General features: G+C 51.9%; 1 protein-coding gene across 1 annotated transcript; it reads right to left on the minus strand.

The window, feature by feature from the left end:
* Nucleotides 1-478: 478 nt before the first annotated feature.
* On the minus strand, nucleotides 479-3,638 carry PG998_000351 (uncharacterized protein; the record flags this gene model as incomplete). The annotated part of the gene is made up of 8 exons (XM_066867169.1): nucleotides 479-1,556; nucleotides 1,615-1,724; nucleotides 1,778-1,815; nucleotides 1,877-1,973; nucleotides 2,028-3,160; nucleotides 3,256-3,346; nucleotides 3,415-3,501; nucleotides 3,576-3,638. 8 exons carry the CDS (start codon nucleotides 3,636-3,638, stop codon nucleotides 479-481), a joined length of 2,697 nt encoding a protein of 898 aa, XP_066735584.1.
* Between the last annotated feature and the right edge of the window lie 9,536 nt (nucleotides 3,639-13,174).

The following is a 13,174-nucleotide window of genomic DNA, read 5'->3' on the forward strand; positions in this document are numbered from 1 at the left end:
GTCCCAAGGTTCTCCCTGGTAATTAAAGGTTATCATGGTATCTAGAAAGGCATCTCTCTATCCTCAAGGTATGTACAGTAGAAGTAAAAAATCCTGCAAACCCATAACGCCCTGGACTCAGATCTTTGCTGACAGAGATCCATGTATGCCTGCGTGCCTGTGCCTGTAGGAGAGGATCCGAATTCCCGGAGGATCATGTTACTGTCCTATCCGTATGCACACATATCCGGCGCTGCTGTTCTTCAGGGGTGGCCAGTCTTATGTCACCCGTACACCAAACCCCGCCAAAGAAGTCAATCCCATTGCCAAAAGCGGTTGTGCTGGGAATCCCCCCATAACCCCTGAGCCCCAAACAAATAAAGGTGAACCTGGACTCCATGTGTGAACCGTGGCAGTGCATGCCTTGTGTGTGCAGCAAGCACAAGCGCGTGCCACTATTATATGGTGAATTATGTAAAGGAAAATGGTGATTTTCAAATCACTGGACAGTGGTTGACGTAAGCCCATTGGTGTTCCAGTTGCTCCCCAAAGCGAGGAGTTTCCTCCTGATACCGTCACTGAGGCGGCAGCTAATGCCCTCCTCAATGGAGTTGGCGGCGTAGAGTAAGACGTCAGCTGGCTTGTCCAAGGTGATGGTACTACCATCGCCACGCGACAGGACGGGAATCCCATCCCCGTTCCACAAGTAGGCAATGACAGCAGGGTCTTCAGGGGTGACCTGGTCAATGGACACGGGGCTTCCCTCATCCCGTTTCTGGAAATTGGGGTCTAGACGAGAAATGCTATCCGTCCAGAGAATCAGCGCGGCGCGGTAGAGAGCGGCACTCCACCATGTTGGACGTCGGTCAGCAGGCATCGTCCTGACGAGGCGCAGGACTTGCCCGCAATGGAAGATGGACTCTTCACGCTGGTAGATGCAGCGCTTATGCCGGAGGGAAAGTTCCCAGTAGGATCCGTCAAACCCTTCTCGGCGAGCCAATCGCTCGATCTCTGGGAAATTGGTGACGGCGTTCAGAGAGATCAGGTGATAGAGGACCAAGTTGGTCTTGCTGACTGAGCAGCTAGGGTTAGAGTTGTACACCACTATGGACAGTTCGTACCAGGATTGCAGAAGCGCCTGGACCTCCTCGAGGCGCAGCATTGTGGACGCTTTGGTTACTGTCCGGGATGTCGTGCGGCGTGTGCTCAGCACGTCCGAGAAGCACGATAGCATTTGTCTCAAATGGCACAGAAGGCTCTGCAGAGGGTGGAGTAGAAGGCGAAGCTGGTGAGCAGACAGGGTGCTCTGTCTTCGTGATAGGTTTTCGTGTAAGAAGTCCTGGAATATGTCGTACAATGAGGGACTAAGGGAAGGCGTGTTGAGCAGCTGGGGGTTGACGTTGGTTGTGTAACCGTAAACAGACTGCATCGCCTGCTGCCACTGCTCGGCGTTGGCTGACATCCAGAGAAGATCTGGGCCGGGGAGCGGTGCGCACAACTCGCTAATGTTCAATACTGGTGCGGTGTCATGGAACAGGCTGAGTTCCTGGTCGACCATGACCCAGTTGTACACCAATCTAAACGCAACGTCAGAGCTGCATGCCTGTAATATCAATTCGATTCTTGAGGACATACCTGTTTTGAGTTTCACGAGCTAACCAGTCTCGCCACTGCAGCTCAAGCGAGCCGTGAAAGCTCGGTATCATTGCAGGCTGCTGATCCAACATGCCTGCATGCTTCAACATCTGTTGGCGTATTAGACACAGGTAAAGGCGGGAGATTCGAAGTGAACACTTACAGATAAGTACATGCCTCGCTGGCCCAGGGAAATGTCCACTTTCAGAGAATGTTAATACTGACTTCTTTCTCAGGCGATATTGGGATATTGTCAACTTACTCAGCCATTTGTCACCACTCCAGGCCCCAAGAAGTGTGAACAGCAGAGAACAGCGCACGGTAATGGGGTCGGCACACATCTCAATATCCTTTTCGATCTGGTGATCTCGAAGTTAGCACTTGTTCAAATAGGAGATGCTCAAGCTACCCACAATGTCGAATAGGCTGATGCGACATGTCTCAACCAGTCCGGCGCTCAAGGCTCTGGCTTCAGCTGTCGGGACAGCAGAAGCGCCTTGTGCAATCATCAATAACACAAGTAATGTGGATGCTTTGTTATTTTGGACCATCTCATTGGGATCAACACATCCCGTGGAGACCAACGAGTAAAAAAAGGACAAGCTGCGAACGTAACTTCGTAGGAAATATTCCAGTATTTTAGAGGGTGGCAGAACCAAGAACGTGGCCAGGCCAGGACCGGAGAATCGATCCTTGCTGTACCCGCCGAGGCCACCTCGATGTATCTCAAGTGCCTTGTGTAAGAAACTTTGTGTGATGGCCAGCATGTTGTCCCTGGTCCTTGAGTGTAGTGGGATGACCGAGGCGAGATCGGCCGCATCCCAATCAACTTGCTCGAGGTGACGCTCGAGTGTTTCCCAAGTGTTTTCCTGTTTACTCTTCTGTTCCAGACTCTCAAGGTGTACGATGGCAGTTCGAGGGCAAGTCCCCGAATACACGGGCGGGGTGCATCGGGCTAATGGCCAAGCAGCTTCAGCAGCGAGGACAACCTCGAGATCAGTGGTGTCGGTAGGACTCGAAACGGCTACATCTGCAGGCTTAACTGTCGGTTCATATTCACCATTCGACATGATGCTGGTGCTCGTACTTCGGGTGTGGATAGAGCCCCTTGACGAGCTCATCTGTTCTGAGTTAGACGAGGCGTCGCTCATCTCAGCAAAAGGTGGCATAGGTACATCAGCTGTCCCCAGCGGTAGGTTCGTCGCCGAGTACATGTCGTTTAGATCCAGTGAGTACTCGGGCCAAACAAGCATATCGCTATAATTGTGATCTTGGTGTAGAAAGTCGCTACCCAGCATGAGCTCATCCAGGTCGACTTTGGCATGCGGTGATGGGAAGCTGCTCTCGGGCTCTGGGTGGGAGTTCGCCGGCGAGTTGTTCTTGTGAGGGCTCTCACTCTGTTGTATCCTAGGGTCTATGGTATTGATGGCGTCGGGGGAAACCATCGACTTTGCTTCTTGTTTCATGCTACTGTCGAGGTCCATGAATGCTGGGTTCATTGTAGCGGAGGCTACAGCTTGTGGTACAGGCGGCTGGCTCTGCAGTGCTGCAGCAGCTCGTAACGCTGCTTTTGAGGACCTAATCGTTCTTTGAGTTAGTGTCGAATCCACTGCGATGGTATGTATTGTTGTGGTGACTTACCGTCTTGCGAACCTTGCCGCACATGGCAGTCCTTTGTCGGCACATCGAGCACACGGCACTCGTTTATCGCAACCTGTCTATTCGTGGTGTCCTGTCAGTGTATTTCAGTGGGCAGTACATAGAAGTCGATAGTTACCTTCGCCTGTGCACAATTCATACAGGCAATAGGTTGCTTCCCAACCACAGTTGGAGGTGCACCCGGATTGGTGTCCAGGACTGGTTGCTCATGGTAAGTAGAGAAGTGGCCTGTGTAGTTCAGTTAGTTTTGCAGTTCCTCATACGCCCCCATCGCTGTCCGGTCTTTACTAGGGGCTACACACGTTGAAGAAGGTCTCTCCGAGCGAATGAGAGCTGGCAGCTCTGACAACGATGAGGTTTGACATTGGTGTGATGTGGTATGTGGCGCTCAAGATGCTCCTAGACACGGCCAGTGTTAGCAACCGGAGAGATGGCCTGGCCACGAAGCAAACAAAACGACAACACAGACCTTTCGAGTGAACTGCTTGCCGCAGTAGGCACAGAAAACAACCATGGCGAGGACCGCGAAGAATGTTTACGTGTAAGTGGTTATGGCTGACTTGTTTCTTTTCAGCATCCGTGATGGTTGTTCGTCGGTTCTATATGCAAGTCGCAGGCGAAAGCTAGAAGATGAGATGCAAAGGGTATAAGAGCGAACGGCAGGTGAAAAAACAGCAAGTCAATGTTCAATACGTAAGAAGCCCAGTCAAAAAGAGTGGCATCATAGGTAGAAAGCGATTATAGGATGAAAATGGAGGAGTGGCCGTTTCTTAATAAAGAAGCGGCTGGCAAGTGCGTGTCTGATACTCTTTGGTGAGTAAGTCAAGTACGTAGTCGGTACAACCAAGCACACAAATGCGGGAGGCTTTTCAGCGGGCCAGGCCAAGCCAAACATGTCCAACGCCAGGATGGATGGTGGATGGTGGATGGGGGATGGGGGATGGATTGGGTCGGTAGCGGTAGCGGTAGCGGTAGGTACGTACTGGACCAAGGGTACTTGGATGCTGATGATTCGTTTTAGCGTTTGGGTTTGATCTATAATCTGCTCGCACAGTCGCCCCAGGCACTCGGGATGCGTTGCTGCAGGACCTCTGTTCGCTTCCGTGCTGTGGGTGGTGGGTTGGGTTGGGATTGGGTTGAGCTGCGTGTGTTGTGTGCTTGGTGCTGCTGCTGATGCCGCTGATGCTGCTGCTGACGGTGTGCTCGATGCTGGATGCTGGACGCTGTGCTGGGCTGAGTTGGTTGGCTACACTGGCGGGGGGAGGACCGCTGCCTACGTACATACATACACATGATACATATGCAGGCAAATATACATGTAACCCGAAGACAATTGACGAGGGCGACGAGCAGCAACCCATTTCTGGCTTGGTGCTTGGCTCGAGACATTGACCGACCAAAACGAAGAAGAATAGGGACTATGCAATGTACAGTTACCACTACGACGGCCTACCCCTGTAGCCCTGTCAAGAACAGTCAAGGACAGTCAAAAAACAGCCTCTGCCAGGATGAGCCCCAAACTCTGAATTCTCATTGTTCGAAACGGAAAACCGGGGCCCAATGGGATCTGAGCGGCAATCCCAGCTCAGTAAGCCATTGGCCCAACTTGTCTGCAAAGAGATAGATGCCATGATTTGATTTGGCAAAAGGCCACTGGCTACTCTTTTAGGCAATTACTTAGGTACGGATACGAAGCGAACGAGTGGGTGGGTGTGAATAATGGCCCTTTCCAGGCACATGTTGCTTCGCTCCATGTAAGTCCAGCACTCAGTCGCTCACCCCTCATGACATGAGACTGCTCAGCTACCTGTCCACGTGTAGATAGCAAATAGGCAGCCTTTACCCACCTACATCTCAGATGAACAATATATGGGTGAGAATGTGTGTATGTGTATCTATGTGTGTGTGGGGGGAGAGGGGGGTGCGGGTGTGGATGTGGATGTGCAGGAGGAATATGAGGGCTGCTGTGACCTGGAAAAGGGTGCCGAGCGTAATCAGCATTTGGATACATGACGAAGCGGAAGAAAAGGCATGTTCTTTGCAAGAACAACATCGCCCGAACCTAATTGGTCCCGAGAAGAAGAGAAGATACGACTTGAGGTCATGGTCTTGGGTTGTGCAGCGTGCAGTGGGCATGTTCTATGTGCCTGAGCTGAAGAACCGGCTAAGGTTCAGTACCTACTGGCCTATCTTCCTTGCGGGGCTGCTAGCCGTATAGGCCAGGCCATGTCGATAACGGTACGCAAGTAGATTTTTGAGTTCCAGTAGATGCTTGCATGATTGCTTACAATCCATCAAATCTTCGGGATATCTTTCCAGGTGCCAAGGAGAATAGAGCGACTAACTGGCAGGCACCCCCTGCCCCTGTCCCTAGCCCTATCCCACCCAGCCTGCGTGCTGGGTGCTTGGGGGTGTGTTGTCGTCGGTGCATGTACCCAAATTTAAGCTATGCTGCTAGAGTACGGCTTTGCTGCACGTCTCGGTCCAGACTGAGATTATCGGTCCAACATCCCCTAGGGCCCCCTCGGCCATGCTAACGGCCACCACCCCCATCCCCAATCAGATCTACTGGGCGCCTGACTCTGGACGCCCCAGTTCTTTGCCCCCAGGATCGACACCCCACTATTCAATGCTGTTGTGCTAGTTATATTGCCATTCTTATTGTTGTGATTATATGACAGATACGGCTACACCTCCCCCTCCCGTGTGTCAATGTACGTATCAACAGAAAGCCATGTGGCCGAAGCATGTAAGATATGTAAGATATGTAGGTATGCTGCGATACGACGACATCTTATCTGCCTGCCTGGTTTCATCTCCAGAAGCAGTGAGAAAGAAATGTCCGTGGTTGTGCTCCCTCCACCCCCATCATCCAAACACAATACACACCTCTTTGGCAACATCATACCAGCGAGGCGGTCGTGGGTATTTTTGTTGCATTGCATCGGGCTGATCGGGGACGCCACCGGCGACGAGTGTCAACTCGGCTGGTGACCAACCGAAAGCAAAGATATGATGGATAAGGCAAGGTAGACAGAGTTTCGAACCCTCGAGACAGATACGGCAAGGGAGAGCCTTTTTTTGGTGCGGCGTGGGCGCTGCAAGGAAACGATGCAGTCTCGTATGTTTCACAACGGCTTGCACGCTTGTTGGACGGAACGCTAGCAAGTATGCATGTAAAGCAAGTACATACGTTGAGAGAACGAGCCCGCAGAAAAGCCACAGGTAGATGTCGGGCTGCGGGCCAGCCGCTGAGATAGCTGGATAGTCCGCGTCATAGTATGCCGTACCAGACTGAGCCGATGAGGATGCTGAGAAATCATGCTCGCTCGCCCATGTCAAGTGATTGCGAAAGAAAGAGAAGGGTGCGCTCACCTGAACCAGTCTGTTCCCGCAATGTCACGATGATGGCCTCGGGCCCCGAAGACGGGAATAGGAGCATCGGATAGCCCGCTGGCCTGGCCTGGCTGGCCATTATTAGGCGAGGCAACCGCTAGCGAAAGAAAAAAAACACTTTGGGTTCAACAGGGCAACGCATTCGCGTACAATACAATCGTGTGCTTCCTGTACCTGAATGCGCACAGACGAAACTGCTGGGTCGTGTCCATCTCGACTACATGCCCAGTGTTCCAACATCTGAAGTCGTCGTGGTCGTCCAAGATCAGCATGACGAAAACCATCTGTGTCACCCGGTCACGGGTTGCTGCCCGTCTACCCAGCCGTCTGGGTGCCAATGCTAGGTCCTTTACACTACTGTAAGGTTTATTTCTGTATCAGATCTAGAGGCGCACGGGGAAAAGATCAGACCTCGAGAAAGCGTTGCCTCCCAGGATCACGCCTTTTCCATACGACCCGTCGAGTCTAGAAGGGGAGCTTGTTGGTATGCTGTGTAAGCGGAGATATGCAATGTCTGCATGAGCCATCCGTTTATTTTTACCAGCAAGTATATATCCGATATCATGTATGTCGTATAGATAACACACCTCACCTCTCAGGCTTCAGCTACGGTCAAGTCAATCGAGAGGAATCGAGTACGTATGCAGAAGTACTCCTTTCTTTTCGCCGTGTCGATTGGATCCCTCGGTCAACCATTGGCCAGCCTTTCTTTTAATTCCCGTCTACCGCAGCATCGACTGAACATGTCTCAACCTTATGTGCGTACCTTGATCCCTTTCGTGCTTCGGCTGACTTGTTGCTTAATTGCTGGACAAAGCTTCCGTCGTACTCTGTTTTCTTGCTCGCTCTCGCTCTCTCTCAACCTCTCCCGCTCGGCCGTCGCACAAACAGTTTTCGTCTAGTCAACCGTTTCACGACCGACGAGTAAGCCGGGATTCGGTGCATTTTTCTAGAAAGAAGAAAATATACGTGTATGCAGTGGCCAGTGTAACATGTATATGCAAGTAAGCTACGTGAAGTCGGCAGAGGCCAGTAAGTAAGTAAGCCGACTACCGGCGGCATAGACAGACGGATGGAAACAAAGCAAGGAAGCGAAGAATAGGTCATCGACGCCGTCGTCCAAAATAGCCTCCCTGGTATACAGCTTGTGTTTGTGGCACGCACCGATTCGTTCAATGGACCGGCCAAGGCAGCCTCACCATTGAGCTCTCAGGACCAACCAGCGTGGAGAATGGCTTGTTCCCTCTCCTCCCCTCTCTCCTCGTCCGTCTTGTGTTTTTCCTTTTCTCCTCCTTATTTCGTGGTGTAAATCAGCGGTCTCAACAATGTGTCTTGTGCCTGAATAGTCGCAGATCCTTACCCCTCATGGCCCCATGTCTCTCTACCGGTCGGTATTTGGGCCGCCGGTGGGATTCATGTCGACTTCGGTCCACCATTTGTACGCCAAGCCAAGCGATTCGCGAGAGAGACGCCATCGTGTCCATCCCCACCCACGAATTGCTTTGTCGTCGCCGTATTATTGGCGTTCCCCGCCAGCGTCAAGCCGCCCCGTTTGCCCGTCCTTTTTGTTGTTTGATTGAGTTGTTCCAAGCCCCGAGATTGGTCATGATGATGATAAACAATTGATGATGACATACATCGCCGGTGAGGTTACACGTTACCTGGTGGCCCTCCTCGCATTGCCCCTGCCCTGGTCCCCTGGTTACACTAGGACGATTTCAATTGCCTTCGGTCCCGAACCAAAGACGAGATACCCGAACGACCAACCAAAGAGTGAACCCTTACTCACTCGGTTACCGGAATGTCTTCTTCCTTGACCATTCCTCTTCCTCGTCTTGTCGCCTCCGGATAGCAGACAGACAGCTGATTGCGCCGCGACGCATCATCTCAGATAGCCACAATCCACCACTATCCCCCTTCAGTGACTCCTCGGGTTCCTCGTACAACGCGGCGACTTACATGCTGCATGTGGCGTCGTCGCTTTGTTGAAGAATATGACTCCGTCTGCAAGGCTGTGTCGGTTCGCGGGAAGGTGACCCAGTGGACTTGATTTGTCGTCGCCATGCTGGTCCTACCTTGTCCCTCAGCCTCATTGTCTCCAGCTGTGGGTTGCATCGTGAGCATATTGTGCGTGTACATGGGAACTGATGCATCTTGATGGTCAATCACTAATCAAGAGGCCACATGTTATCTGGTAGTGAGTAAGTGAGTGAATGAGTGAGTGAATGTGTGTGTGTGAGTATGTGTGTCGAATGTATTGAGGTGTCCTTTCGGACTTCACTGGATATACCATTGGCCAAGAAGCGAGTCGAGAATTCCAGCTGTCCGTTCAGCCCCGGGTTTCGTTTCAGTGTGTAGGTAGGTGACTTGTCCTTGCCGTTTCATCTCCTGGCATCGCCAACCAACATCCACGGATCTGTAGGCCAGTTGAGGTCCCCGGGGCGTACTGTCGATGTAACTATCGGCTTCCGAAATGTTTCCAACAGTAGGGATTCCTATCTCCACGCATCCTTTGGGGGTGCTCGATGCGTTCCGCCTGGTGTGGTTGATCAAGGATTGTCGCTTAACGGTATACACCCTCTTTTGACCAGCTCTGTCATGTCGTGGATATCAAGCGTGGTTCTCCTGCCGTCACATGGCCAACTGTTCCATCAACTTTTTCCACCACAAAAGAGCTCTGGACTCGATTTAAGAGAACTGCAGAGCAGACATTGTCCACTATCTAGGACAGACTGTCCAAAGACCGGCACGCTATCGTCATCTGGAACAAGAGTCCAATTTCCGGGCCGGACTATAGTCTTTCGGATATCCCCATCTCACATCGTAAGGCACAGCTCCAAAGACCCACCTAGCCCTCATACAGTCCGACAGACTGACCGTGGAGCAGTACCGATTGAGAACACAGCGAGGGACTCTTTAGCCGCCGATATGCGCATATACTTCAATGCCTGGCCCCAAAGTCTCTCCTCTTGTACTTGATGGTTTCTCACGAAAAGGAGTTCCTACACCAACCAGTCCGGAACAACCAAGTGTTGCTGTTATGCAACTGTACCGGACGGGCTACGGAGGTTCTCTGTCGGCTCTGCAAACGGTACACTTTGCATTCTCAGTCCGGTATACAACAAGATCTGCACGGTTATTTCCTGTCGCGGCCATGTCGGACAAGTGACAATGAAGCTTGATTCCACCCTCGGTAGGTCTCTGGTCTAATCATGCGGGCCAAGAAAAGGGCATGTAAGGGCCGAACGTTGCCGGTGCATGGTATGCTGCGTCCAACGGTGACTACCGGCGGGGCATCTCAGGAGATTGTTCATACGACACTGGCGATCCACCGCTGTCACCGTACATCATGCCCGAGCATCATCGCAAGGTGCAACTAAACCGCCGAAACGCGAGCTCTGACTACTGGCGTCCGATATCAGAGGAAACTGACTCCTCCTTACCTGTCGCTACCTAAAGTCCGGCAGTAATTAGCAATGGCTTGCCACAAACATGGATCCAGGTGTGAAGGTGAAGCCTCGTCGGTGCTGTGTTACAGCACACAGTATGCCACCTGAGTCACGACTTGCTGTGATATCTGACTGACAGGTATCCCTGGTATCTGACCGTTTTGACTATGCCTCTTCGGCCTTGATTGACCGTGTGACCTTTGCTAGTATGAGTCCTCGGTGTAGGCTTTCAAAGACCGAGACATCGTATACGGACTTCGGCGCCCCTTGTAGATACAGGGGAGACAACTTCGGTACTCCGATAGAACTGCATTCAAGGGGAGCTGGTCCATAGCCATTGACTGTTGGTTGTCGGTATTCATCTGCCGCATCTTCGATGGTCTAACAAAGTCGTCATCGTTGTCGTCGTTAACTTGTGGTGGTGTAGGATGTTGACCTCTAACTTGATTGAGCCGCCCGAAGCCCGTAGAATCTCCATGCCGTGCTCATCGTCGCGAGCCAGACGCGCCTACAGTGCCGCCCGGCTTTTGCGAATTGACCAACGAGGAAGCAGATCGGAACAGAATGAACACCCGTCATAACAGCGTTGGGATGGCAGCGGGACTACAGATGCGGGGTGAAGGTTTTTGGGCTTGCCAGCAACGACCAGTGGTGTCCGGGCAGTCGTTCATGCATGTTGCACTCTGAAACGACACCGATCCAAGAAGACGGGCGCGGACGAACCTACCAGCCACCCAGCAATCCACGGGTGACATTCCACCCATCTCCCGCACTCGGGGCCATTCTTCGTAAGCTTGCTTTGCACCGAGCCAACGGCCTTTCCAATCTCCCCCTACTCCGCCGACCACTGCCCGTATATGCGGGCAAGAATATACCGCCGTTTTGACTTCTAGGTTTGCACAGGCACATCCGTATATCATCACTGCTTGAGTGAGTGACTGGTGTCGTTCGTTTATGATGCGTCGTTTATGTACGCCAAGGCCTAGCCACGAGGTAAGAAACGCGCGGACTCTGCCTGCAAGAAGGAAAACTAGCCAATCCCTCGAGCAACCGGCGGCCGCCCCTTTTTCTGCAATGTGCCGAGACTGGGTTCCATCATGTACGCTACATTGCTAGATCACCGGAAACCTCCCTCCTCCCCCTCTCCCCTTACCCGGCGGGCCACCATGCGGGTATGTCATCACGCCTTTGTTTGAGTAACCCGACTCATAAGGGACCTGCCTATTGGTGACTGGGAAAGGGGGCTTGTATTCGGAGGCAGCTTGCCGCTGATCGAAGGTAGCCTAAACCCAGGAATCTTGATAGGTGGGTCAAAGGCAATATACTTTCATATACCAGTCCACCTTGTTTCCCTGCGCGTGTATGTATGTAAGATGTGGGTCTCTATGCCATCTATGCAATGCATGGCTAAAGTAGGGCGAGAGACAGAGAGACAGAGAGAGAAAGAGAAATCATGAGAGAGGAAGGTGGCCGGAAAGGGGGCGTCCGTCACCTAAGCAAGCACACGGACGAGCATCTATAAAGGAAGGACACCCGATTCCTGACCCCCCTCCCTACCCTACCTCCTTGGCCATTGTTTCACACACAACAAGCCTCACAACCCACTTCTCACGAAGACACATCCGAATGGCTTGCGAAATCCATGCACCGTGACCTCTCCCCCATGCACTCACGATAACCATCCGGGAAGCCTTCTTCAAAAAGAAAGTCGGGCTGGGAGGCAACCATGGATGGGACAGACGGATGTGGGACTCTTGAGCCTGGATTGATCATGAGACGCTTCGATGCGACTTCAGTATACACGCACACACATATACAGCGGCACGGTGGAGTATTTTGCTGAAGTGGAGGGAGGGAGGAGGTACAGATAAGTGTGTGATAAGAGAGAAAGAGGCGCTGCTATGCAGACGCAGGAAGACAAGATATACGACGGCGAGTTCTCCGACGTGGTCCCAAGTTCTCTCGCACTTGCCTCCAGACCGATCTAGGGCTTCGTCGACGGTGGAAGCTCAGTCAGCCTTACGATAAGGTCGAGCAACGATCAACCCAGGGCATCGTACCACAAACACTCGAGAGACCAGGAAGTGGGTGGCTAAAGATATTCATCGACCTTGGATGATGACGGAGATGACAAGAAGAGCTCGAAAACACAGTGGTACATGGTCTACATGGAAAATAAGGGAGCGAAAAGGAATGGGCTATGGTGAAAATGAATAGAAAACCGGAGTTGATCCGTGGATCAACCCGTATCAAACCTAAATGAGGATGGAAACAGCGATGATCGACGTTCCAGTCGACGCTCGATTGACCAGGGCCCGATGAGTGGGCGTTGCTCGTCACTTGGCCCGGAGATCTGATTCTCCAGCGAGGTACACATCTCAAAGTGTCGATCACATGCATCATCCGCCATCACATATAGCCGTTATACGGGGTAGACCATACGGATGTCGGTTCAGACATCACGACCAACTTCGGGCCCTGTCCTGTCTACTCTGGAAAGTGCTCACCCTACACCGGAGACATGGTACTTGGCTTGACCCTGCACAGATGTCTGTCTACATGCCCTGGGTATGCCCATTCTCCATTCTGCTCACGGGCTGAACTGAGGTTTAAATCAGATAGTACAGTAAACCACGCGATATGATGTAGAATGTCTTCTACCCATGGAATTGGCTGTTAGTGACACGGAGTAGAAGTGAAGCAACCAGAAACTAGGTGTCATGCTCTAGAGGCTGAATTCGTTCATAAGCTATACCTCTGATTCGATGGTGATAGACTATGGTAGGCCGCATGTTCTCCCCGAACGTCCATCATACTCCCCCTATCAGGACAACAACCTCTTGTCATAGTCCTAGCACTAGGTGACAACATCGTATCTTAAAACGATGCAGCTATAAGTCCACTCAGTATTTCACAATAGGGCTATAGGTTTTGCGTGAGTTGTAACAGAAATATGTTGGTCTGAGGATCTCCTGTGGTCCCTTGACTTCATCCACTTCACCCCTATTCATTGGGCTTTCTTTCAATTACAACATGACACATAAAATGTCGGTATT

The sequence above is a fragment of the Apiospora kogelbergensis genome (genome assembly GCF_038363985.1).
Source record: "Apiospora kogelbergensis strain CBS 113332 chromosome Unknown utg000001l_segment0_segment0, whole genome shotgun sequence".
Classification (NCBI taxonomy): Eukaryota; Fungi; Ascomycota; class Sordariomycetes; order Amphisphaeriales; family Apiosporaceae; genus Apiospora; species Apiospora kogelbergensis.